Consider the following 25,484-nt stretch of genomic DNA (forward strand, 5'->3'; position numbering starts at 1 on the left):
GCGTGCAAGCAAAGAGCCTACTTTGATGGCTCGCAACACACCCCCCTCCTCCCAGGTCCTAGCGCCCAGCGTTTTCGGGCTGGGCTCTTGGAGCGGGGTGGGGCGAGGGACGGGGGCGCTCTGATAGTCGGTGCTTGCAGACCCGCCCGGCCACCGAGACCCAGTCTGTCTACCCCTCCCCACGACCTGTCGGTCTTCAAAGTGCCTTTGTCAGACCTTTCTCCTCTCCATCTCTTTGTACGGGTATTGACGGAGCTTGGAGGAAAGCTCCCCCTTTCTCGGTGGGCCCACATCATCTACCGACCCTGGTTAGTGTGGATAGCCTGGACGTAGGGGTGAGAGGGCTCCTGGGCCCAAGGTTTTGGAAGCTGAGGTGCGGGTTCCCAGATGCCTGGGCTCCGGACCTTGGCTCAGAGCCAGGCTGGCTTGCCTGGCACTGCTGTTCTCCTGTGGGCACAGCCGGGCCCCGCCCTCTCGGAGGCTTGGGTGGGGGGAGGGCAGAGCTAGCCGATGCCGTGGGAACCGACTCCCCAGAGGGAAAACCCAGGCAGGCTAGGCAAGACTTCTGGGGACAGGATCCTCTCTGCCTCTTCCCACCTTCCACCCTCGGGGGAAGGAGGACATCGGGAGTTCTCTTTGCCAGCAACCGTCAGGGAGATTAGCTCCAGCCAGGAGAGGGCTGCAGGTTCCAGGTCCTTGGGACCTGGGAGGGGGCAGGAAGGGAGCCCTCCTCGATACTGTGTAGGAATAGGACAGCAGGGTTTGGCGCCCGGCGCACTAGCTGGTACAGTGGATCCTGGGCATTGCTCCCAGCCTGGGTGCTAGCCTGACAGGGGGTGCCCTTCCTCTCCCCGAAAGCTCCTTTCTTCCTTGTTCTCAGGGGCAGATGCAGGAGGAAGGGGAGCCATCCTTCCACTTTTGTAATTTCTGCTACTTGAGCTCAGATGACCAGCTCAGGCCTGGGAAGGTGATAGGAGGAGAGAAGATTTTATTAAAATCAGGTAGTGGTCCCTCTAGGGACCTTTTGGTGGGGGAGGTGAAGTTGTGGCTCCCCCACCCCCAGGGCCCAGTAGCATTCAGTCCTAAAGTGGGCACTGCCAGCTGCTTCCCTGCACTCCCCCACCCCTGCTGTGAGCCACCGCCTCCTGTTGTCAAGGCAACCAGGAATTAGGGTTTTCTCCAGCAGCACAGGCCCAGGAAGGCAAAGTGGGGAAGAATGGTGGGTTACCCACCTGCACCCTCCCCTGGAGAATGAGAGATCCAACCCCAGCTTGGGGAGGACCTGGGATGGGAACTGGGTCTGTAAACTCCATGGCTGGTTCTGCCCAGAGCCCCTGCTCTCCTTGTCCCAGCTCCAGCTAAGAAGGGGCAGGGGGAGAAAGAGGAAACAAGAGAGGCCTTGGGGATGAATGACATCATTTCTGTCAGACAGATGGACAAACGTCTGTGGAGCATTTACACCGCGCTAGTCTGGGATCCAGAGGCAAAATAAAACTGATGCGGTTCTTGACCCATGGAGCTTCAAGTCAGGGAACACCCATCTTTCCTGCTTTTGACTCAAACTGGACTTTTTCCCACCCTTTCTCTCTCTCAAAAAAAAAAAAAAAAAAAAAAAACAGACAGATGGTAGGCAGAAACAATTTTTTTGAGTCATAAAACCTGGGTTTTCATTGTAGCTCTCTTTATTAGCTTTGTGACCTTGGGCAAATCAACTAACCTCTCTGATCCTCTGTCTCCTCCTCCTTGGAGAAATGGGCATGTAATATCTGCTCTTCCTGCCTCCCAGGACTGTGGGATCATTTAGTGTCAGGGCAATGCCCTCTCCCCTACCTCGCTGGGTGATCCTGAGGGCGAGGCCCTTCCTAATAACTTCCCTTGCTTTGCCCTCATGCCTTCTCAACCTTCTGTCTCCCCTCCTCCAGGAGAGCCATTTCAGAGCCCTTGCTGATTTCACCATGCCAGTTGCCGCCACCAACTCTGAGTCTGGTAAGAAGGGAGTGGGGATGTCAGTTTATATCAGTGGTTCAGAGGGTGGGGAGCAGCAATCAGGCCCTCCCACAGCTCCCCTGGAAGAACAAACTACCCCTGCCGCAGCTGCTCCACCCAGCTGCTTGGCCATTTCTTTGGCAACTTCTATCACCCTGCTGCACCCGCCCCAGGGTGGGGCTGGAGACACAGCACAACTCATCTCCCGGGAGGCCAGGGGAATGCATGCTCTGGAGAAGTCCACGGTGCAGTGCCCACCAGATGGGTAGAGTGGACTGTCACGTGCTAAGATGAGAGTGTGTGTGTGCTGGGGCACAGGAAGCTGTGCGTGGAGAATGCCAGGTCAGGAAGCCTTGACTTAGTTCTATAGGAGGTTTTAGGGCAAGGGTGTGGGTCACCCAGACAAGCTAGGAAGCCTCAGGAACAAGCTGCTTAAATTCCTGGAGCCTGCGTCTCTTCTTCTATAAAGAGGTGTAAAGGCTATGACAGAGAATTAAGAATATTCACAGTTATTATGCTGTGCTGCTGAGTTGTTAACCTGTGGCCCTGAGCCAGTCACCTCCCTTTTAGGACCTAGGTTTCCCCATCTGGAAGATGAAGTGTTGGGACAAGATCGGTGTTTTTAACTTGTATGGGTCCTGAATCCCACTGAGAATCTGATGAAAGCCGAGGGTCTTCATCATAAACAAAGTCTTCTATGCACAAAATCTGCATTCTACTCCAGGGCTTCAGGGATGCCCCCTTAAGTGCATTCAGAGACCCACCAGGTGAAGTGCCCTGTGCTAGAGGCTTTCTAAGGGCCCTAATAATTGTAAACTGCTCTTGTATTGCTCTGATTTCTCTCCTCTGACAAACTGAACTAGGAAAGTGAAGGGTGCTGTGAGTGGGCCAGAGCCTAATCTGTGACACCCTTGTCCCCCAGGAAGGGCCTGTTCTCCATGCAGTGGCGGGACTGTACCAACGTCCCCCAGCTTCTGCAGTCTTGGAGGGCTCAGTGCCTCCCCCTGCTGCTCCAGCCTCCCTGGGCCCCTGTGTAAGCTGCTTAGGGGTTAATTAAGCCCATCCCTGAGCCTGTGATTAAAGGCCTCTCAATCTGGGACTGTCTAGTAAACCCATTAATAGTGCCTGGGAGGGGTGTAGAGGGAGGGGAAGGCCCAGGATTTAGTTTCCCTGCTGCAGGCCTCTTGATAAGCCCTGGTGGGGTGGGGGACAGGGCAGGGAGTTGAGCCCGGTGGGGGGGGTGAGGGCCTGCTTCCTCTGAGGACTCCTGGGGCACCTGCTGCCTTGGGTGTTGTGCCACGGGCTGCTTTGCCTTTCCATATTCAAAGGAAGAAGGATAGGAGCAAGCTGCTTAACCTCTTGGAGCCTGTGTCTGTAAAGAGGTGATGGGAGACTCAAAGCATAGGAATCTTGTCTTTCCCTCAGGTGGCCCTCTGTGCCTGCCCTGGGGCTGGACTTGGCTCCTGGCCTCGAAAATCTAATGGTGGGTTCTGCCCCTCCTCATTTGGTGGTCATTACACTTCCCATGGGCCTGACAGACAGCTGCGCCCATGCCTCTAAGGTCAGGTCCATCCTCCCCGTCCCCTCTGCCTTCCCCCAGAGGTCCTTGCCTTGGGCTCTGCAGACAGTGAAGCTAGCAGGGTCTTTCTACCCTTACCTACGTGTCAATATGGCCACTATCATTGTGGAGAGAGGGAGATGGTGTGGGTGTATTCCTCTAGCAGAGAGACCCCAACTCTATTCCTAGTAAGGTGGAGGAGTCCTTTTCCTGAGGGTTGGAGATACACGGGTGTTGGCATGGGCTAAGAGTTTAGACAGCTTACCGCTGGGCTTCAGTCCATCAGCTCTGCCCTCTCTTCCCCCTTCAGCTGGTTCCCTCCTTTCTTTGAATCAAGGCTAGGATGTGGGGCTTTCAGTTGGAGCTGTCCCTTTAAATCTCTGGGTTAGTGTCCTAGTGTGTAATCCTGCTTGCTGCCATGGCAACCATGGGTGTGCTGTGACCTGGTGTCACTCCTCAGGGAATGGCAGTCTGGTGGCGGCAGCAGCGCCTAGTGGTGGCCTCATGGGTACAGGGTCTCAGAGGAATGAATGGTGGCTCTGGGCTGGGGTAACTTTCAAATCCCCATCCACCCCCTCCCCCCCGGACCCCCTGGTCTCTGCAGCGTGAATGCTCCCTCACCTTTTCCCTTCCCCAACCCCAAGATGCCTGACTTGCCCACGGGCATCACCCCCTTAAGCAAGGGGGAGCGCAACTGGGAGATGGGGAGGGAGAAGCTGCTGCTGAGATGTGGGGTCAGAGGGCTTGGGGCGCCCTTCCCTGCCCACAGTGGTGTCACCCCTTTCCCTCCTTCTTCTCCCCCTCACCGCTTCATGGCTAGCAGCTGGGGGAGGCATTTGGGGCTTGAGGTATTTGTCCCATGCCAGAGTGGTGCCACAGCCTCCTGGCGGAGGACCGAGAGTCGTTCTTGGTGGCTTCCTTAGATCCGGAGGGGGTCATTGTAAAGGAAACTGGGCTTGGAGAGGGGACTGAGAGGAGAGGTCGGAAGGCTCAGGAGGAGGTGGCATAGGGTGTAATAGAGGAGGGACTTGCAGGAGGCGGGGCGGGAACAAGATGGGGCCAAGTCCCCACCCACCTTGGGTTTCTCACGGCTGGGCTGGGAGGGGAGGGTCTCTGAGCACCGCTCCCGTCCTGAAGGGGCTGCATGCTTAACCCCTTCCCCCTGCAAACCTTCTCTCAGCCGCTTCCTTCCCTTTTAGTGGTAGGTACTAAAACTGGGGGATCCTGCCACCCGTGGGACAAGGACCCTCCCACCGCCCCTTCCCCGCCTCTCTGCTACAGTCGGGGCTTTGGCCAATCAGCAAGGCGGTCAGACAGCTGAGCCTTGCTATTGGCTGACCCTGCAGCGGGCGCTCTCTGAGTCCCGCCTCCTCCAGCGCTGCCAGCCTCTGACTGGGAAGGCGGCGGCGGCGTGGAGGCTACTCCGGGAACCCTGGGCCGGGTCGGGGGCAGCCATGGCCGGCAGCCCGGGCTGCGGGGCCTCTTTGGAGGGTATATCCCTGGGCTCCTCTGAGGAGGCCGAGCTCCGGAGGGAAGGTAGGGAAAGGCGGGGTGGCGAGGCTGGGGGCTGGTCCTGCGGGCTTTGGGGCATCTGGAGAGAGTCCCTAGGAGCGGGCTCTCTGGGAGCCTAAGGGTCTGGGGGCGCGGCCCTCCGGGAGCGCTGGCCTGGGCGGAGGGCACCAACTACCCTGGCTCAGTCCTCCCGATGGCTGGCAGGCTGGGGAATCTCTGTGTGAGGATGACTGGAGAGGGAGGGTCCCAGGATATCCTGGCAGAGCGGGAAGGGTCCCTGCCCTGGCCTCTTTCTGAGCCCACTAAGGGCCTTGCAGGTGTCTGACCAATGCCAAGCCCAGGCCTGAGCAGAAGGGGTCTGGAGGGCAGGTGTGGGTGTCTTTTCTGGAGAAGGTGGGAAGGATGAGGGGGAAGAGGTTGGGAGGCCAAGAGTCCCCGGACAGTAGCTGCCAGCCCCAGTCTCAAAGCCTCCTGCGCCCCACCCCCATTCCGTCCTGGAGGAGGGGGGCACTGCCGAGAGCCGTGAGAGTTGCCAGAGACTGTACCCACCACCCCTCCTCCTCCCCGGTTTGGGTGCTGTTATGCAGACGTAGGCATGGGTAGCAGGGTGGCAGAGTAATGATACCCCCTGCCCATCTCTGCCCCCAGCTGGGCACACTCTGCCTCTCCCTTCCTTCCCCCAGAACCTGCCACGGCCAGGAGCTCCCACCTCTGCTGGTGAGGGAAGACAGCCCCCACCTCAGACCTAAGCAGTGGCCCAGCTTCAGGTGTTCTCACGCCCTTGCTTATGTCCCATCCCAGGCTGAGGGTTTGCTGATCCCTGGGATGACTTGGTCTGCCCTCTGCCCTTGGGTTTCCACAACCATCCCAAGCCCCAGGGTGCCTGTTTCCCCAGCTCCTACCAGTGTTCTGGGCCTCAGCCCTGGCTTCCTATGACCTGTATTAAGTTCGGGGTCATTGTCTTTCAGAGCTGAAGGGCCTGTAGATACCAACCAGTTTAATCCACCCATTTTACAGGAAGGAAAGACTGAGGCCTGTGAGGGACAGTGACTAGTGCAAAATCACTCTGAATTAGTGGCGCAGCTGGTACTGGATACTGGGTAGGCCCTGACCTCCTGCATGGCTGCCTGCTTGACTTGCACTCAGGGGCGTGCTCCAAGCGCCGTTTCTCATCCCTGAGCCCACCACGTGCAGGTGGCTGAGTCCTGTGGCTTCAGCCCATCCAGAGGTTGAATGATGTGGTTCTCTGGTTTAGGGCAGAACCTGGAACCTGACACCCGCTTTCTTTTCTCCCCTCCCCCCACCTCGGAGTCCACTTCCTGGTGCCTGGAGCCTTCCACCTGCCCAGGCTAACATTACCTAGGGCCAAGGAAATTGCCCCTCCCTTCTTAGGGCCCCTGCCCCAGGCATTCAAGGAGTCCCAGGAGTGCCAGGCAGGGAAGTGTGTGCTCCCGGGGAGGCGCTGTCTTCTGTGGGATGTGGGGTAAGAAGGGCAGGGTTTCCATGGTGTGTTTGGGTCCCCTGTGCTCAGCTGGTACTTGTGTGTCTCACTGCCTGCTCCTTCCCTCCAGCCATGCAGCAAGTCCTGGACAACCTGGGATCCCTCCCCAATGCCACAGGGGCAGCCGAACTGGACCTGATCTTCCTTCGAGGCATTATGGAAAGTCCTATAGTGAGATCCCTGGCCAAGGTAGAGTGCTCCAGCGAGGCTGGCACAAGGGCACTGTGCCTGGAGAGGCATAGTGTGTGGGTGGATGTTAGCCACAGGGGTGCTGGGAATGGGGCACGTGGCACCGGAGACCCCCAGAGGGGGGTAAGCATGGACATCCATGCCCAGGTGATGAATCTGAGACACTGCAGGTAGGGAGGCTGCCCCCACGCCTGACTGGTGAGTGTGTAGATGTGCCCACATGGATGGGTGTTTGGTGACTGCCAACTTGTAGAGGGTATGATTGGTTAGGGGTGAGCATGCCTGTGCTTTGGAATCTCCAGAGTTCATCCTGCTTAGCTTTCTGCCTTTGGGCATTTTGTGCGGACATCTATCTAAGGTCACCTGCCACATATCAGGTGGGGGAGAGACTCACTAAAACAAAGTTATAAAACACTTTGGTAACAGCAGTGATAGAGGCAGATGCGCTAGGCATTTGGGGAGTGTAAGGGACAGATGCCTGACCCAGCCCGGGGCGGGTAGGGAAGACTTCCTGGAGGAAGGGCCATTTGTGCTGAGTCTTGAAGTATGAGAAGGAGGGGCAGGGCATTCCATGCCATGGAATGTTGCTTGAGCAGAAACAGGGGTGAGAAAGAGCCAGAAGTGTACAGGAGCTGCAAGTGTCAGCGTGAGGCCGGAGCTTTAGGTGTGAGACAGGGAGTGTGAGCTGTGGAGATGTTGGCAGCTGTTGGCAGCTGGTGAAGGGCCCTAGGGGCTATGCCTGGGGCTTGGGCATCGTCCTGTGATGTCCTGTGAGCAACCTGGAGCCTTTTGTGGGTTTTAAGCATGGGTGTGATGACGGCACACAGGTGTTTTAGGAGTATCACTCTGGCAGCCACAGGAAGGGTGGTTGGAGGGTCATGGCTGGAGTTGGAGAGGCCAGTGTCAGGGATGGCCCTGAACTAGACCTGTGGTAACAGGGCTTGAGGGAGGGGAGGATGAAAGAAATATTTAGGAAGTAAATTGTCAGTACTTGATATTTGGGTGTGGAAGGTGAGGGGTGCAGGTAGCCACGCACCTGGGATTCTGCACAGGGCAAGTGTAAGGCTGGTGCTGCCTTCACGTGAGATAAGAAGCAAGGATAGACTGGGGAGGGGGCGATCCTTCACTGCGGAGGATGAGGAGGACTCCCAAGGCTGGGAGTCGCAGGGAGTCATGCTAATGGCTCAGATTTCTCAGGGGAGGCGGGCAGTCTTCAGCTGGCCATCAGGGGTCAGGGGTTGAGTGGAGCGGGGCGGAGGGGGGGATTTGGAAGTGAAGGTTCAACTAATTAATAACTGAAGGGGAGAGAGGGAACCCACCAAAGCCGGGGAGCGGGATCAACAGGGCTCCAGACTGTCTATCCCAGGGTGGGGGTGACTCAGGCCAGAGGCACAGAGGGTGGCTTTGGTCCAGGGCTTGTGCTGGATGGGGGCTGTGGGAGGCTGAGATGCAGGGAGAGGTGAGAATGGTCCAGAGCATCACCTCTGGGGCCGAGGTTGGGAGGGGAGGGGAGAGTGGCCAGGAGCAGACAGAGGGGCAGGGAGAAAACGGAGGTGAAGGCCAGGGGGCTCTCCGGATTTGGGGATAGAGTGTATAGCTGGAAGAAATGAAGGCCGAGGTCAGAGAGAGGGTTGGGAAGTGAAAGATTTCCAAGGAGGACAGTTCTGGGGGTGACATGACAATCTAGGATGTGGCTGCAGTGGACGGGAAGGTCATCGATGTTAAAGAAGTCTAGGAATTGGGACTTCCCTGGTGGTCCAGTGGCTAAGACTCTGTGCTCCCAATGCAGGGGGCCTGGGTTCGATCCCTAGTCAGGGAACTAGATCCTGCATGCCGCAACTAAGAGCCTCCAGGCCGTAACTAAAGATCCAGCATGCCGCAACTAAGACCTGGAACAGCCAAATAAGTATTTTTTAAAAAAAGAGACATCTAGGGGCTTCCCTGGTGGCGCAGTGGTTGAGAGTCCGCCTGCCAATGCAGGGGACACGGGTTCGAGCCCTGGTCCGGGAAGATCCCAAGGAATGGAGGGCTCGTGGGAAGGGGTGTCTACACAGGTGTTGTGGGGGGGGAGACTAGAGGCAGTTCCAGGGTCTCCAGTGAATGGTGGTGAGCGTAACCAGGAAGTTGGCAATGACAGTGATGGCGGGGAGGGGGAGGGTGGTACAATCAGGTGATGGGTCTTCCACAGGGTGAGGGTGGGGACTCTGTCACAGGACAGCTGTGGTCGGCCCTGACATGGGGCGTGGAAGGGGACTAGGCCCCCTTGCTACAGGGGATGCTGTGTCCCGGGGACACAGCCTGGTATGTTATCATCTGTGGAATGGCTGAAGACCAAGGGCAGTCGTTAACGATGGAAGATGAGAGGTGTGAGAGGGTCGCTAGTGGGAGGTTCTGGGGAAGAGAAAACTGAGCAGATTGTAGGGGACTGGAGAAAGGCAAGCTGCTTCTCATTCGGTGGTCAAGGATTGGATTCATGTGTTAAAAATCAAAACAAGGAATTATGCCTGTTTCATACAGAGAGATTACGAGCTCCTTGAGGACAGGGATGTCTGCTTGATTTGCTACTGTATCCCCAGAGCCTGGAACAGTGCCTGGCACATAGTAGGTGCTCACTGAATATTTATTGAATGAGTGAATACAAGAGAGTGTGTAGAAAAAGCACATAACAGACCTCTGAGTACCCACCTCCAGGATGTGAATGCCGGCCATGTTTGCTTTAGTTCCTGCTCTTTCTTTTTAAGAAATAAAAGCGTGATCCAGTGAATGCCTCTCCCCTTTTCCTCATTTCCACTGCTTCCCCTGCCCACAGGTGACCCCTGGCTTGAGTCGATGATGCTGTTCCCTTGAATGTGTGCCTGTCTTGCCTACACATGTATTTAGATGTAAACAACGTGCCCCTCTTTTTTTTGTGTGTGTGTGTTTTTTTAAATTTTTTTTTTTTAATTAATTAATTTATTTATGGCTGTGTTGGGTCTCCGTTTCTGTGTGAGGGCTTTCTCTAGTTGTGGCAAGCAGGGTCCACTCTTCATCGCCGTGCGTGGGCCTCTCACTATCGTTGCCTCTCTTCTCTGTGGAGCACAGGCTCCAGACGCGCAGGCTCAGTAATTGTGGCTCACGGGCCCAGTTGCTCCGCGGCATGCGGGATCTTCCCAGACCAGGGCTCGAACCCGTGTCCCCTGCATTCGCAGGCAGACTCTCAACCACTGCGCCACCAGGGAAGCCCCGTGCCCCTCTTATATGTGGTTTTAAGCTTTGCGTGATGGAATGATCGCGTAAACAGCTATGGTTTTTGAGATTTCTAGTTCATATAAGTAATATAGTTATTGACATGCGTAGAGATATAGATTCATTTGAACTGTTGTGTGGTATTCCGATAGGTGAAGAGAGCCCAGTGTATTCATTTACTGGTTCCCCTGCTGGGAGACAGGCACACTGTCGCTGACTTGCCTCTGTAAAGCACAGAGCTGCCGTGGACATCCTCATACCCATCTGCTTCTGCACATGCGTGAGAGTTTCTCTAGGGGGGGCACTTGGCAGCGGAGTTGCTGAGTATGCACATGTGAACCTCAACATCTGTAACCTTCCAAAGCTGACTTCACGGTTGGATTTATTAAACCACATCATCTCTGAGTCACTCTAGCTATTGCTTCTATAGCGGGACAGCCAGTGAGATAAGGAGGGGCTCTCGGGATGCAGAACCTCTGGGTTAGAAGATCCTGTAGCCAGCACCCTGCAAGGTGCGACCCTCCCACCCCCACCCCCATAGCATTCCTCTCTGATGGCCTTGTGGAACCCATTTGACAGCTCTCCAAAGATGGGATTGCCGGCTGGATGGCTCTGTCCTTCACTTAGTCATTGTCATCCGTCCTCTATTCAACAAATATCTATGGCACAATATCTATGGCACAAATATCCAAGTCCCAGGCACAGAGCTAGGGCTATGGCAATGAACTGTCAGAAAGTTTATTCTTCTCCCGAGAGAGCCCGAGTCTGTCATTTTCTTACTGAGCCCTGCAATGTCCCAGTCCTGGGACCCCTGCCTGATTGAGAAATTACCAATGTGCTGTGCCAGACCGTAAGTAAACTCCCTTCTCCAGAAGTGTTCCTGGGGTAAGCCGGCCAGAATTTCCTCCCAAGAAATTCCTAGAATGGTTCCAGTTGTGCATTAACACAACAGAAGGTAGTGTGGACATGTCTTCAATGCTGAGACCCCCGTAAGAGGCTCAGGGGCTAAGGGAACCCAGTGACTTCTCTCCATCTAGCTGTGAAACAAACAGGAAGTGAATCTCCATAAAGGCCCATCTGAGCTCAGTAGAAATCTTTCCGATCCCTTTATGCGTGACCCTTTACAATGCAACTTTGCCAGTCCTCTCATCAAAAGGGAGAGTTTCTACTCTTCAGTCTGGGCTTGACTGAGTGACTCGCTTTGGACAACAGGACCTACTTCTTACTCTTTCTCACCTATTTTAATGATTATGTACACACAGATCAATTTCAAACCTGTTAGACAAAGTACTTTGATCAAAGGTCCAGCTGCAAAAGCTTGGTGGCCCAGAAACCCACAGGAGCGGAGTCCAGTCGGAACCCCCATGTGGTAGCTATTCACCTCCTTCCCTTACCCTGATGACTCTCCTCTCCAGGGATGTGGCAGATGATGTGGGAGGGGCTACACTGGGTAGATCTGGGACCAGGGAGGAGCAGGTCCCTGAGGGGACAAACCCAGAGAGTTACAGGTTCTGAAGGAAGTCAAATTTGGCAGGCAGATCACAAATCCAGAGGGTTGGCTACAGACAGCACGTGGCAGCCCTGGCAGGTGGGTGACATCTGGGAGTTCTGACATGGACCCAGTAACAGGTGTTCCAACAACGGACAAGGCCACGGCGAGAAATCAAAGGCAGATGACAGTCAGAAATTTAGGTAAACAGTTACCAGTGGGGACATCTGCCAGCTGGGGGGCCTGTGAACTAATCCATGTGAGATGAAGAAGAAAAAGCACAGGGTTTGGAGTCAGAAGATGCACTGGCTAGCTGTGTGGCTTTAGTAGGTCTGAGAACCTCTCTGAGCTTCAGTCATTTCTTCTGAGAAGCGGGGATAACGATGCTTACCTCTCAGAGTTGTGGTCGGGATAGCGGGAGGTCATGGATGTGGAAGCATTTTTAAACCATGAAGAGTTGTTCTAATGCAGTCTTGGCCATTGGACTAGAGTTCTTAGGGAAGACTCCAGTCCTGTGGCAAGGGGGAGGTGAGAGAGCTGGCAAAGCAAGGCAGGGCCTGACAAGAATGAGGGGCCAGGAGGGTCACTAAGATGGAGCCTCTGACCAGGGGACATGACAAACAGAGGCTACAGTGGTGGGGAGCCCAGTGCATCAGTTGGCTTTCGCTGTGTAACAAACCACCCCACAGCACAGTGGCTTAAAACAACTTTGATTTATGTCTCATGACTTTGTGGATTGGTTGGGTAGTTTTTCTGGACTGAGCTTGCTCAGTTGGGATGGGGTAGTCTAGGATAGCCTCAGTCACATGTCTGGTGTCTCAGCTGGGAAGACTGCAATGTTTAGGATGGTGTGGTCTCTCATCCTCTAGGAGGGTGGCCCAGGCTGCTTCACATGGTGGTCTCAGCAGCAGTGGAAGACCAGCCCCCAACCCCCCGGCACTTTCCAAGCCTCTGTTTTGCATCACATTTGCTATTGTCCCATTGTCCAAAGCAGGTCACGTGGCCAAATCCAGGTTGAAGAGTCCCTTTACTTTCTGGCTTACCACACTCTGGACTTTCAGATTTTGAACTACTTAATTATGAGCCTGGGCTTCAAATGAGAATTCTGTCTCCTGATCAGAGAGGTTGGAGTGGGAAGGCAGAGGGAAAAAGATTCTCCAAGAAAGGCTGTGTGGCGTTTCTACATCTGCAGCTTACATCCGGCTCTGGATCGGGAGCTGAAGGATCTGGGTTTAAGGGCCGGCTCTACCATCGGCCAAGTGTGAACCTGGCCCAAGTTTCTGCTCTATAAGGAGCTTAAGCCCCTGCTGTGCTGAGGGTGATTTTTCAGAGCCGAATTAAGCAAATGGTTACCACAGAAATTCAAAACCACTCTCCTGGCTGTGGGGCCTTGTGCCTCTAATACTGTAGTGTGTGTTGTACAAGAGCACGCGTTCTAAAAACAGGCGCCCAGAGTGACATCACAGCTGTGGGGACGCTCAGGAAACTTTGACAGGAGTCCCTGCTGTACACCCATGAGCTGTGAAAAGGAATTCATTTTACCCGTTAGAGCCTCGGATACTTTATTGGGAAAATGGCCTTGATACTATTAATCTCACAGGGTCATTGTGACATTTAAGTGGAATGTCTGTCAAGTGTGTTATTTTACCATCAAACATGTATATACCCCCTGGCCCAGCAATTCTGCTCCTGGGAGAAACTCACATGTGCACCAGGAGACATAGACTGGAATGTTCATAGTAGTACTGTTTGGAATGGCAAAAACCTGAAATGACCCAGATGCCTTTCAAGGAGAGAGGAGATGAATCAGATATGGCATATCACACGATGGACTACAATACAGCCATTAAAATGAATGAACTAGGACTTCCCTGGCTGTCCAGTGGTTAAGACTGCACGCTTCCACTGCAGGGGGCGCAGGTTCAATCCCTGGTCAGGGAACTAAGATCCCGCATACTGTGTGGCATGGTAAAAAAAAAAAAAAAAAAGAAGGAACTAATGTGATATGGGAAAAAAGAATGAATCTTAGCAAAATAACATTAAATGAAAATTAATATTAAGTGAATATGTGTTCACCTAATATGAAAAATAAGAGTAAATCTTTGCAAAAAAAATAGTAAGTGAGACAATTTTTCACTTAATGCTAAATGAAAAAAAAAATCAGGCCTCCAGGAATCATATATAGCACAAGTCCCTTTTTTTAAAGGTTAAAATAACTAAAAACAGTATTTATTTTAGGAATATACTGAATACATATAGATACAATAAAACGATGTAAAATGAGAAGCCAGGGCATGAGGAACACAGGGAATCAAGATGGTGGTTTCTGAGCGGGAGAGGTGGGTGGATGGGTGCGCGGGGCATGTGATTAGATGTAGGATATGGTCAAGATCCTCCTTTATGATCTAAGTGGTGGCTACTTAGATCCTTGTTGTATTATTACAAAAGTACCTCATTTAATACCAACCAACTAAAAGGAGGCCGTGCATAAACCAATGATGAGAATACATTATGAGCCGAAGACATGATCAATCCAATTCTGAGTTCCCAAAGCCCCTGGAAAGCTGCTGCAAATCGTGACACGTGTTGGGTGTTCTCAGTATTGGTCAGTCAGCTGTTTGGGTCAGCCTGCTGGTAGTGTTTCTTTTGTATTTGAATGATTAAATGTTTAAAGTTTCCTCTGGCCCAGGAAGGTTGAGCTTGGAGAGCTGTGATCTTCCATCTGTGGGTAAGACATCCGGGGGGGGCCACAGGCAGAGGAATGGATCGGCCTAGGGGGAGGGGTCATTAAGTCAAAGGTGGGAGGTAAAAGGCGTGGGAGACACACTGGCTTCCTGCTTGGTTAAGTGAGGGCTTCTGGGGAAACTTGTCCTCTTCATCCATGGAGCAGAAGATGCTAAAGCTAAAATGGGCAACCTCTATGCTTCTCACGTAACCTGGGCCACAGCTAGCTCCCGTTAACCGGAAGGAGCCTGGCCAGGGTCACCATGGTGAGACGGCTGCAAGCCTGAGTGCCTTTCTTTATTCTTGAAACATTTCCTGGGGCCTTGGGCTCTCAGCATTGTCTAGACACTGGTAACGGAGTCAAGCTCTGTGGGCTGTGCTGAGCTTAATGAGTGAAGATCTCATAGGGTTTGGTGGAACCTTCTGGGTCATGTCTCTGCCCTCTGGCTTCTGAGGATCATCAAGGCATAACGGGGCTCCGAGTACTACTCCTTTGCCCCTTCAATTGTCTTTTTCCCCAGCAGGGAACCCTCTGCCCAGCCAGACTGTAGGAGTCAGGCTGAAATGCTGCTCCCCCAGCAGAGGGTGATTTAGTGACAGTGGGGCCAATATGCGTCCCTGTGTGGGATGCTGTTTCCCTGGCCCGTTTGGGGAAGAGAAGACAGGAAAGGAGCGAGCCTTTATTGAGCACCTGCTGTGTGCCAGGCACTGTGTCCATCTCACCAAATCCTCAGAGTATCCGTATGAGATGTTATTAAAATCTCCCCATCTCATGGGCTTGAACAACTTTCTATTATGGAAATTTTCAAAAATGTTTCTTGAACCCCCATCATCCATTATCCTACTTCAACATTTAACAACTCATGAACAATCTTGTTTTATGCATACCTCCACCTCCTCCTCCTCTGTCTCCTGAATTATTTTGAAGGAAATCTCAGACATAATTTTATCTGTATTTCAATTTGTATAGATAAAAGATAGATTCTTTTTTTTTTTTTTTGCGGTACGTGGGCCCTCTCACTGTTGTGGCCTCTCCTGTTGCGGAGCACAGGCTCCGGACGCGCAGGCTCAGCGGCCGTGGCTCACGGGCCCAGCTGCTCCGCGGCATGTGGGATCTTCCCGGACCGGGGCACGAACCCGTGTCCCCTGCATCGGCAGGCGGACTCTCGACCACTGCGCCACCAGGGAAGCCCAAAGATAAAGGTTCTTTAAAAAAAAATCACACTATCATTATCACACACAGAAAATTAAGGAATAATTTTCTTATGGATTTTTATTAAATGGTATTGGGATACCTGGATAGTCATTTGGAAAGATATCAGAGTAGGTCCATACCTCATACTGTACATGAAAATAAACTTCCAAGAAGATCAGAGATTGAGAAAACAAGCCATACACATTCTAGAAGGAAACATGGATCTGTGTGTAAGGAATGCCTTTTTAAAAAACTATGCCTCAAAATTCAGATGCATAAAATGTTAATAAATTTAACTACATTAAATATATATTTTTTGCATTGACAAAAAAACATAAGCTGAGTCAAACGACAAATGACAAACTGGGGGTAAATATTTGCAAGACGTATTACAGATAAAGGGCTTATTTTCCTAATATAGAGAATGTTTAAAAAAGTGAGAAAAAGAAAGAAACAAGATCTGATGGAAAAATTGGCAGAAGACATGAACAGACAGTTCACAGAAAAAGATATACAGATGGCCTTTAAACATATGAAGAGCTGCTCAGTTTCACTCATAATAAGCAAAATGCAAATCAAACCCCACTGAGAGATGGTTTCTCATCCATGTGATTGGCAGACATTCAAAGGTTTGATCACACACTCTGGTGGCAAGGCTTCAGGAAAGTTTCTCAGCTAATGCTGGTGGGATGGCAAAGTGGCACAAGCCCCATGGAGGGGAGTTTGTCAATATCTAACAAAACCACATGTGTATTTCCTGCTTGACCTGAAAAAAAAAAAAAAAAAAGCCCTGAAAGACTAAGAGTCATTGGAGTCTGTTCTAGATTAAAGGAGAATAAAAAGATGTGACAACCAAATTTAACATGTGATCTTGGTTAGATTGTAGATCAGAAGAATAAAGCTATAAAGAATATTTTTGAGACAATAGTGAACATGGACGTGGACTGTCTACTAGATAATACTATATCGGTGTGTCAGTGCTGAATTTCTTGCACGTGATAATGGCACTGTAGTTTATATAGCAGATCTCCTGTTCTTAGGAGATTCATGCTGAAGTACTTCGAGGCGAAGTACTTTTTTTGGGGGGGGTACGTGGGCCTCTCACTGTTGTGGCCTCTCCCGTTGCGGGGCACAGGCTCCAGACGCGCAGGCTCAGCGGCCATGGCTCACGGGCCCAGCCGCTCCACGGCATGTGGGATCTTCCCGGACCGAGGCACGAACCCGTGTCCCCTGCATCGGCAGGTGGACTCTCAACCACTGCGCCACCAGGGAAGCCTGGCGAAGTACTTTTTGTCTGCAACTATCTTTCAGATGATTCAGAGGGAAAAAGAAGTCTGCATGTATATCCCTGAAATGGGACTCCTTTCTTCCCACTTAACATAACATAACTCTCCCCGCTGGCCTCGTCACTGGCAAAGGCTTCCTTTTCCCTTTTCAGAGCACCTTGTCATGGAGCCCATGCTCATTGTCATGGAGCCCAGAGTCAGTAGAGCAACAAGGAGGTGCAGGACCTTCTCCTGGTACCATGTACTGATATCTTGTCCCCTTCTTCACTGGGAGCACTGGGCTCAAGGCTTGGAGACCCAAGTTAGAGTCCCTGTGACCTTGGGCAAGCTACTCCACTTCCCTGGCTTCCTTAATCTGGGCTACGGGGTGTCCAAGACCCCACCCAGCCATGATGTCTGTTGGAAGAAGCTGTCCTTGAACTCAGATGCTTATAGGGTTCTGGAGGCTAGGGAGTTTGATGATGTTAATGGTCGTCTGTGGCAAGAGATGGAAATGAAATTTTATCCTTTGGATTCTCTCTTCCCTAAAATGAGTCCCAGTCACTGTTTTGGGGGAGAAAGGAGAGAGCAAGGCACCTGTGCGCACGTGTGAGTGTGCTTGTGTCTGAGTGAGTGAGGCTCTGAGACTGATACCAGGAGCAGTGCTGTGGATGGGGTCTAAAGTCAGCATTTGGGGGTGGGAAGATGCCTGGGAGCTGGTGGGGGGGGCACTGTTTGGTACCCCAGGGCTCTTGGGGAAGCGTCAAGTTTCACCTGTCCCGCCCCCACCCCCAGGCCCATGAGCGGCTGGAGGAGACGAAGCTGGAGGCCGTGCGGGACAACAACCTGGAGCTGGTGCGGGAGATCCTGCGGGACCTGGCGCGGCTGGCCGAGCAGAGCAGCGCGGCGGCTGAGCTGGCCCGCATCCTCCAGGAGCCCCACTTCCAGGTTTGGTCCTCTCCCGGGCTGCTGGGGGGGTGGCGCCGGCAGGAAGTTAGAACTGGGGTGGGACGGGACCTCGGGGCACTGCCCCATGGTCCCTCCTCTTCCCCCCGCCTCCCCAGTCCCTCCTGGAGACGCACGACTCTGTGGCCTCAAAGACCTATGAGACACCGCCCCCCAGCCCTGACCTGGACCCCACGTTCAGCAACCAGCCCGTGCCTCCTGATGCAGTGCGCATGGTGGGCGTCCGCAAGACGGCTGGAGAGCATCTGGTGAGGGCGCTGGGCAGCGCCAGCGGTGGAATCTCGGGAGGGGGGGTTGAGAGTAACCGGCGGGGATCAAGTCTGATCAGGAGAGGGCTGAAGATGAAGACGGGATCAGCTCTGCCCAGGGTCGGGCGCCAGCACACCCAGGAGACCGCAGACATTGTGACTCTCTCCATTCTGCCCACTTTCAGTCCACTGGTGCCCCCGTAAGTAAAGAATTTGGGCAGAAGATGGCAGAGCAGGTCGCTGTGAGGGCGGGGGTGGAAGGGTAGAATGGAGGGGCTCTTAAGAGACCCATTTGAAGATTCTGGCTTGGAGCAGTTGGCGCCTCCTCATACCCGCCCTCCGTCCCCCAGGGCGTGACATTCCGCGTGGAGGGTGGCGAGTTGGTGATCGCACGCATTCTGCACGGGGGCATGGTGGCTCAGCAAGGCCTACTACACGTGGGCGACATCATCAAGGAGGTGAACGGGCAGCCGGTGGGCAGCGACCCCCGCGCGCTGCAGGAGCTCCTACGCAACGCCAGCGGCAGCGTTATCCTCAAAATCCTGCCCAGCTACCAGGAGCCCCATCTGCCCCGCCAGGTGGGCCCCTCCACCAAGCCCCTCGCCCAGCACAAGGCCCAAGGGGTGGCTGAGCTTCCCGGCGGCCAGGGTCACAGGCCTCCTGATGGGAGCCCCTCCTCGCCAGCCAGTGTAGTCAAAGCAAGAGGCATCTGGCGAATGCGGCCACGCGTTTGCCATAGTCTCGGGCGCTCACGCGCACGTGTAAGGGATGTGTGCGCATCTAAAGCCTGGAGTACCTGAGTGTACAAATGAATTCCTGCATCGTGCGCAGCCCTCCGTGTGCCTGCGTGTAGGCACGGGTGCCCAGAATTGGGTTATCGTGTGTTCTATACAGATGCCTTCAGGTTGGTGGATTGTGGAGGTCTCGCTGCTCTGCTCACCTCTCCTATTGGCTGTCTAGCCTTTTGCCAGAGCCCTCTCCTCCGAGGGAGGGTGTAGGGGGATGGAGGGATCTTGCATTAGGTGCCAGGATCGTGTTCCTTACCAGATGATCCAACCTTCCTGGTGGGTAGGGCCAGGGCCCCAGGCCTGAGCAGACCCCCCATCCTTCTGAGTCCTTTTGTTCTGGATGCAAAGGGAGGCTGGTACCAGGGAGGTGGACCAGGCAGGCCTGCGGCATCATGCCTTTAAATGGGCAGTGCCAGGGTCTCTTTCATCTTTGTGAGGGGAGGGGGCAGAAGGTGAACTGTGTGACACTCCCATCCCCCCACCCTCGGGGTAGGGGTGGCAACAGGAATGGGCATCGCCCCCTCCAGCCTTCCCCTGCTTCTTCCCTTGACCCTTTGCCAAATCCCTGGCCCAGGTATTTGTGAAATGCCACTTTGACTATGACCCAGCCAGAGACAGCCTTATCCCCTGCAAGGAAGCTGGCCTGCGCTTCAATGCTGGGGACCTGCTTCAGATTGTAAACCAGGACGACGCCAACTGGTGGCAGGTGAGCCCTGGGCACCCACGCTGTCTCTCCAGGTATGGTGTCGGCAGGCAGTGAGGGCTTACTCAGGCACACCTTTGTCCCGCGGTCATTTCAGGCGTGCCACGTGGAAGGGGGCAGCGCTGGGCTCATCCCCAGTCAGCTCCTGGAGGAGAAGAGGAAAGCCTTTGTCAAGCGGGACCTGGAGCTGACACCCACCTCAGGTACAGTCCTGCCCCCAGACCTCTAATCTGGGACCTGATGTGGCCCTGCCTGGCCTCACTTGCTCATCTCCTCATGGCCAGGGACCCTGTGCGGCAGCATTTCAGGAAAGAAAAAGAAGCGAATGATGTATTTGACCACCAAGAATGCAGGTGGGTGTTGGGGGCCCCCTTCCCCCATCCTCCTTCAGTGCTCCCTCCGTCCCCCACCAATGACTTGTGCATCTCCTGGTTCTGATGCTGCCAGTCCTGTCCCTAAGCCCTGCCCTGTTTTTCCCTCCTGCCCTCGGCCCCAGCCCTCTTATCCTTGGCCTCCCTGAGAGCCCAGCCCCACCCCCTTCACCTGATGAGCAGTGACATCTCCCTGTGTCCAGAGTTTGACCGCCACGAGTTGCTCATTTATGAGGAGGTGGCCCGCATGCCCCCCTTCCGCCGGAAAACCCTGGTGCTGATCGGGGCTCAGGGTGTGGGCCGGCGCAGCCTGAAGAACAAACTCATCATGTGGGATCCGGATCGCTATGGCACCACAGTGCCCTGTGAGTGGGGGCTGGGTCCTGCCGGGTGGGAGGCAGGGAGCGGGGGCTGCCCTGGGGGCCAAGGCTGGGTCCACTGAATGGGCATCTGCCTAGGCCCCAGGTTAAGTGATACCTTTGGGTGTGAGGTGTGTGGTGTGCGCCCTCTGTGGGTGGATTTGGGAACTGCAGGTGGGGGAGGGCGAGGAACCATTGGCCACGTGGGTGGTGCTAGCCTTACCTTTCCTTCTCTCATGTTTCACTTGCTAAAAGCCCAGCTGGGAACCCATGTGAAACAGGGCTATGAGCTGTGTGTGGCCTTGTGGAAAAGAGGGCTTCTGGTGACAGAACCAGAGGCAGGAACCTGAGTGCTGACCCCAGGTCTGCTTGGCCTTGCTGTGTGGCTTTGGGCTGCATATTGCCCTCTCTGGGCTTCAGCCTCCATCTGTAAGCACTGGGTTACAACAGTGATTTCTGAAGGTCCCCTCAGTATGGACGTCTCGAGTCTGTGGGTGCCAATGGTGAGGGTGAGGGCAAGGTGTGCGGGAAGGCAGCAGGGCTGCTTGGTGCAGGTAGAGCACGAGCACATGTGTCTGAGGTGGTGTGGCCTGCCTGTGCCCATTCGGCCCCTCCTTCCCCCTAGACACGTCCCGGAGGCCCAAGGACTCAGAACGGGAAGGCCAGGGTTACAGCTTTGTGTCCCGTGCGGAGATGGAGGCTGACATCCGTGCTGGGCGATACCTGGAACACGGTGAATACGAGGGCAACCTGTATGGCACACGTATCGACTCCATCCGGGGCGTGGTCGCTGCCGGCCGGGTGTGTGTGCTGGATGTCAACCCCCAGGTACTGCCTGGCCTGCTCCTTCCCAGCCTGCTCAATACCTCTCTGGGTACTCTGCTTGCCCCCCAGTATTACCCCATATATTTCCAAGTACCCCCCTATAACCCCTCAACTACTGCTAGGGACCCAGCCCACCTAGAACCTCTTTCTCAGCCTCCTGGACCCCCAGTCACCCCATCCCTAGCCACCTGCCAGCTATTTTGCCATTCATCCCCAGGACTCATGTCCCAGAGCCCCAGGTCCACATTCTCATCTATTCCCAGGTACCTGTTCTCACCCCCATCACCCCATATGTACATGGGGATAAACTCCTGACCCTCCTCTTCTGCAGGCAGTGAAGGTCCTGAGAACAGCTGAGTTTGTCCCTTATGTGGTATTCATTGAGGCCCCTGACTTTGAGACCCTGCGAGCCATGAACCGGACGGCGCTGGAGAGTGGGTTGTCCACCAAGCAGCTCACGGTGAGAGCCTCTAAGGTGTGGTGGTGGGGGTCTAATGGCTGATTGGGGTGGTGTGGGGGGCCAGCCAGAGCCGAGGAAGAGAAGAAGGTGGTGTCGGGAAGGGGAGAGGCGCCCACCTGAGGTACCACTGAGGTTAGACTTGCAAATGCCACTTTATAGGTGTGGGAATGGAGGTCTGAGCGAGGAAGTGAAGTGTAGAGTCAGGGACACAGCTGGCCTGGGGCACGGGAGCTTCTGCCAGGCACCCTGCTCAGTCCATTCTGTGGGAACAGGGCTCCAGGGGAGCCCAGAGGGCCGGTGGGCGATTTGTGGGCAGAGGTGGGCTGTTTACAGCTGGGGGTAAGGCTGAAGGGAGGGAGGAGGCCGGAGGCTGGAAGGCTGCCTGGAGGGGCCAGTTAGCATCAGGGAGGAGGCAGTGCAGGGAGGAGAGGCTTCAAGGCAGGTGTTGCAGGACTCCAGGGCACCCTTCTCCCGCCAGGGACCCCTTGGAACAGCCTTCCCCAGCAGGTGTAGGGTTTGCAGAGCTCTGAACTCAGGGGTCCCTCTGCTGGCCACTTATGGTACTGCAGCTCTCAGGCCCCGGTCAGGGGCTCAGACCCAGGAGAAAGGAACGGGCTGGGCTCCCCACTGCTGCAGCCTGCTCTGGCCACAAACAGAGCCTACTGGAGCCCCCGGGACACAGCTGGGTCAGTCCTAGAGCTCCTGCCTCGGCTTCTGTAAGTCAGTATTCCCTTCCCACCCTTGCCGGTCCAGCTTGGGCTGTGTCTGGAGAGGGGGTTGCCTCGGGCCCTTGTGGGTGGCCCTAGGACCAGGCGTGGCAATTGCTTTCAGGCTGTCTAGGTAGGGGGGCCTAGTCAGACTGAAGGGGGCGCTGGCTTTGGAGTCAGGCAGACCCCGTTCAGCCATTGGCTGGCTGTGTGGCCTCTTTGTATGTCAGTTTTCTCTGTTGTAAATGAGAATAATTAGTCCTGCTTGCAGAGCTGTAGTGAAGATTATGCTGGTTGCCAAGTGTTTAGTGCAGTGCTTGGCACTTCCTAAAGGTTATTTCCTTCCTCCCTTCCCACCACCCATCTGTCTGTCCACGGTTACAGGAGAGCTGCCTTGGGGCATGCAGGGAGGGGCTGCTGCCTCCGCAGCCAGGGGGTCTGTGCCTGCCATGGTTGGTACTTTGGGCTTTGGGGAGGGGGCTAGACGGGGCAGGCTGTGGGTCCCCCTGACGCTGGGGGTGCCAGGCGGATACTGATGGGCGGGAGGTCCCCTTGTGCTGGCAGGAGGCGGACCTGAGACGGACAGTGGAGGAGAGCAGCCGTATCCAGAGGGGCTACGGGCATTACTTCGACCTCAGTCTGGTCAATAGGAACCTGGAGAGGACCTTCCGTGAACTCCAGGCCGCCCTGGAGAAGCTGCGCACGGAGCCCCAGTGGGTGCCCGTCAGCTGGGTGTACTGAGCCTGTTCTCCTGGACCTCGGCCCTCTGGGTTGGGACCCAGAACCCTGAATCCGTCCCTTTCCCGACCGTGAGCCCCAGCCATGACCTTCAGCTCCCGTTCCCGGTGCTCTGGCTCTCCCTGGGTCATGGCCCTAAGTCTGGCTTCAGCGCAGGAGGCGTGCACTGCCAGGGAGGTGGGTGTTCGTGGGGCACGTCTGTGCCCAGGTGCTATCCACTCCCGACGTTCATTGGCCACCAGATGTCCCTCGCTGAGGGGTGAGCCGTGCCCCGGAGTGTCGGAGTCGCCTCCATAATGCTCAGTCCAGAGAAGAGAAAAGCTGCTTTGGGACCACGTGGTCAGTAGGTACACTGCCCCCACCCCTCTCGCCAGTCAGTTTTTTTCCTCTGGACTGGCCACCCTGACCCCACTCCTGGGCTGCTCCTACTTCTCGCCCCTGCAGCCTAGGAGCAGGCCTTAGGCTGGTTCCCTGTGGTCAGAGGGCTACGTGGCCCCCTGGCAGCTAGGCAAGCCCAGGTGCGGTGCCAGCCTGGTGCCATCCCGAAGGCTGGAGGAGCCGAAGCACCAGCCAGTTGCCGCAGCCAGGGAGCAGCGCAGTTCTCTGCCCCCTCAGAACGGGGCTGGCTCACGTCCTTCCCTCACGCACAGCTTTTCACTGCCGAAGTCTCTCCACAGACTTCTCCGATGTGCCCCTGACAGGCCAGCTCTGCTCCCCGCAGGTCAAGGGCGGCAGGGGCTGAGGGCTCAGCCCAGGCAGGGGTGGGCTGGAGGCCGAGCCCTGTGACGAGGAGCCTGACAGGAAGCTCCCAACCCTCCGTGGCCCGTGGTGGGGACGTGTCTGGGCTCCCTGTCCGTGGTCAGTGTCCATTTTGGTCTCTGTGGCCGGGTCCAGGTGCCCACTCACATGAAGGCGGCCTGGGGGCTGGGGAAAGGGGAGGGCTGGGCCACGGGGCATGGCCTTGGAGGATGTTTGGACCCCAGCAGACTCCCCGCACACCTCCATGGGGCGCCATCCACACTGGAGTCTCCACAGCTTGTGGTTCCGCAGGCTGCAGTGCCTGGTCTGTGTTTCTGCCACTGGCGTGTGTGTCAGGCTTAGTTTTTGGAGAGGGGAAGCAAAGCGTTGTTGAGCTTTGGAGGTCACTCTTTGGGGCCCCGTCTTCGGGCTCCCCATCAGCCCCCCATTTCTTATGAGACCCTTATCCCAGATTCCAGAGGCTCGGCCTTCCCCAGATGTCTCCCTCCACTCTCCTGTTGTCCCCCGACCCTAAATGCCACCCTCCAGTCCTTGAGGAGGGCAGCTGTGTAAAATAGGAGAATCCCTTCTTTAAAAAGTCTGCTGTCCTTGACTTCCCCAGACATCCCTGTGACCCTTCCTGGGGTGAACCTGTCCTTGTAGGGGACCCCCCCCATGACCCCACCCCCAGCCTGTGTGCTCCCCAGTTCTTCTGTCTAGTCAGTCTTTGCTGCAATGTCAGCCACGCTGGCCCCTGAACCACTGTGTGCCCATTTCCTAGGGAAGGGGAGGGAGAAGAAACAGAGTATTTATTACAAAGTCAGAAATATATTTATTATATTAGGGATCTCATTTGCATTTGCCTAGGATATGCAAATGAGATGTAAAGGTCAAGTCTACTTCCATCTCATTTGCATAGCTCTGCATCCACTATGCAGTCAGCTTTATGTTCCTCTTTTCCCTTTAGTCAGTGTTCTTTTAATTTATCCTCAATTCAGCTCTCTCTTGCTTCACCCTCACCCTCAACCCAAGGGGACTGGGAGTGGGAGGAGAACGGGGTGTTCTCGTGCTGGCCCAGGGCCATGGGGTTCTTTGTTCATACCCACGTCACCCAGGAGACTTGGGAATAGAGGCAGCTACCCCCTCCCCCTTGGTTAACCTCCAAAGCACTCTGATTAGAAGACCATTCTCTTTGATGGGAGGTGGGGCTGGGCACCTTGCTGAAGGGTTGGCACGTGGCCCTTGAGGGTGAAGCTCCAGTTACTGTCTGGCACCTTCACTTCTGGTGATGCCTGTGGGTTGGGCCCCTCCCTTCCCGTCTCTATTCCTCTCTGAACAGCATTCTACCTCCCCTGCCTTAGCCGTACTCCGGGGACTGTACTGGGTTGGAATGGGTGTGTGTGCCCACCGCGTTAGCCCTCAGGCTCCAGCCTCCCTCTTCCCACTGTGGACGCTTGTATTGAGTAATCTCAGGATTATAGGACCCTGCCGCCCTGTCCACACTCAGTCCCAGCCCAGATGTGCTTCTCCCGTCCCCTCTCTCAGCCATCCAGTTCTTGAGCTTTCTCTCTGATTGGCTTTCTTTTCCTGTGATTAAATGTGCAAGCAAAGCTTCTGGGCTCTGTTTGTCTTTCACTGGGGTCGGGTGGATGGCTTTGGGAAAGGTTGAGAGAGGGGAGCACAGCATAGAAGATTCTGGAATGGAAGCTGGAGTGACATGTCTTGCATTCTGGGATGTCTTCTGAAATTTCCCATCTCGCCACTCCACACTCCCCACCCCCAGAAGATGCTCTTGCAAATGCTTGTATCGAGGAGTCTGTGAGCGTCCACGGGGGCCAGGGGACTCAGGGGCCCCATGGCGAATCCACTCAGCCTCACCTGGAACTTGCTGTGTGGCCTTAGGCAGGTTCCTCTGCTTCTCTGGCCCTCAAGTTCAT

General features: G+C 55.0%; 1 protein-coding gene across 3 annotated transcripts in view; it reads left to right on the forward strand.

Annotated features, from left to right (window-relative positions):
* The window catches only part of MPP2 (MAGUK p55 scaffold protein 2), a 26,405-nt gene extending 1,261 nt beyond the window's left edge, over positions 1–25,144 (forward strand). The window contains exons 2-13 of one of the 3 annotated variants that reach the window (XM_024760501.1): positions 1,923–1,986; positions 6,628–6,746; positions 17,440–17,592; positions 17,709–17,858; positions 18,209–18,436; positions 19,221–19,352; positions 19,447–19,552; positions 19,634–19,702; positions 19,924–20,085; positions 20,705–20,907; positions 21,236–21,364; positions 22,636–25,144. In XM_024760501.1, the coding sequence (XP_024616269.1) occupies positions 1,956–1,986; positions 6,628–6,746; positions 17,440–17,592; positions 17,709–17,858; positions 18,209–18,436; positions 19,221–19,352; positions 19,447–19,552; positions 19,634–19,702; positions 19,924–20,085; positions 20,705–20,907; positions 21,236–21,364; positions 22,636–22,812 (1,659 nt within the window). In that variant the 5' untranslated portion in view covers positions 1,923–1,955 and the 3' untranslated portion in view covers positions 22,813–25,144. Of the gene's footprint in view, positions 1–1,911; positions 1,987–4,973; positions 5,081–6,627; positions 6,747–17,439; positions 17,593–17,708; positions 17,859–18,208; positions 18,437–19,220; positions 19,353–19,446; positions 19,553–19,633; positions 19,703–19,923; positions 20,086–20,704; positions 20,908–21,235; positions 21,365–22,635 lie in introns of those variants that run through there. The other 2 variants (XM_024760499.1, XM_024760500.1) reach the window with 2 other exon arrangements.
* The last annotated feature ends 340 nt before the right edge of the window (positions 25,145–25,484 follow it).

Source organism: Neophocaena asiaeorientalis, unplaced genomic scaffold (assembly GCF_003031525.2).
Source record: "Neophocaena asiaeorientalis asiaeorientalis breed wild unplaced genomic scaffold, Neophocaena_asiaeorientalis_V1.1 scaffold30, whole genome shotgun sequence".
In the NCBI taxonomy this organism is placed as follows: domain Eukaryota; kingdom Metazoa; phylum Chordata; class Mammalia; order Artiodactyla; family Phocoenidae; genus Neophocaena; species Neophocaena asiaeorientalis.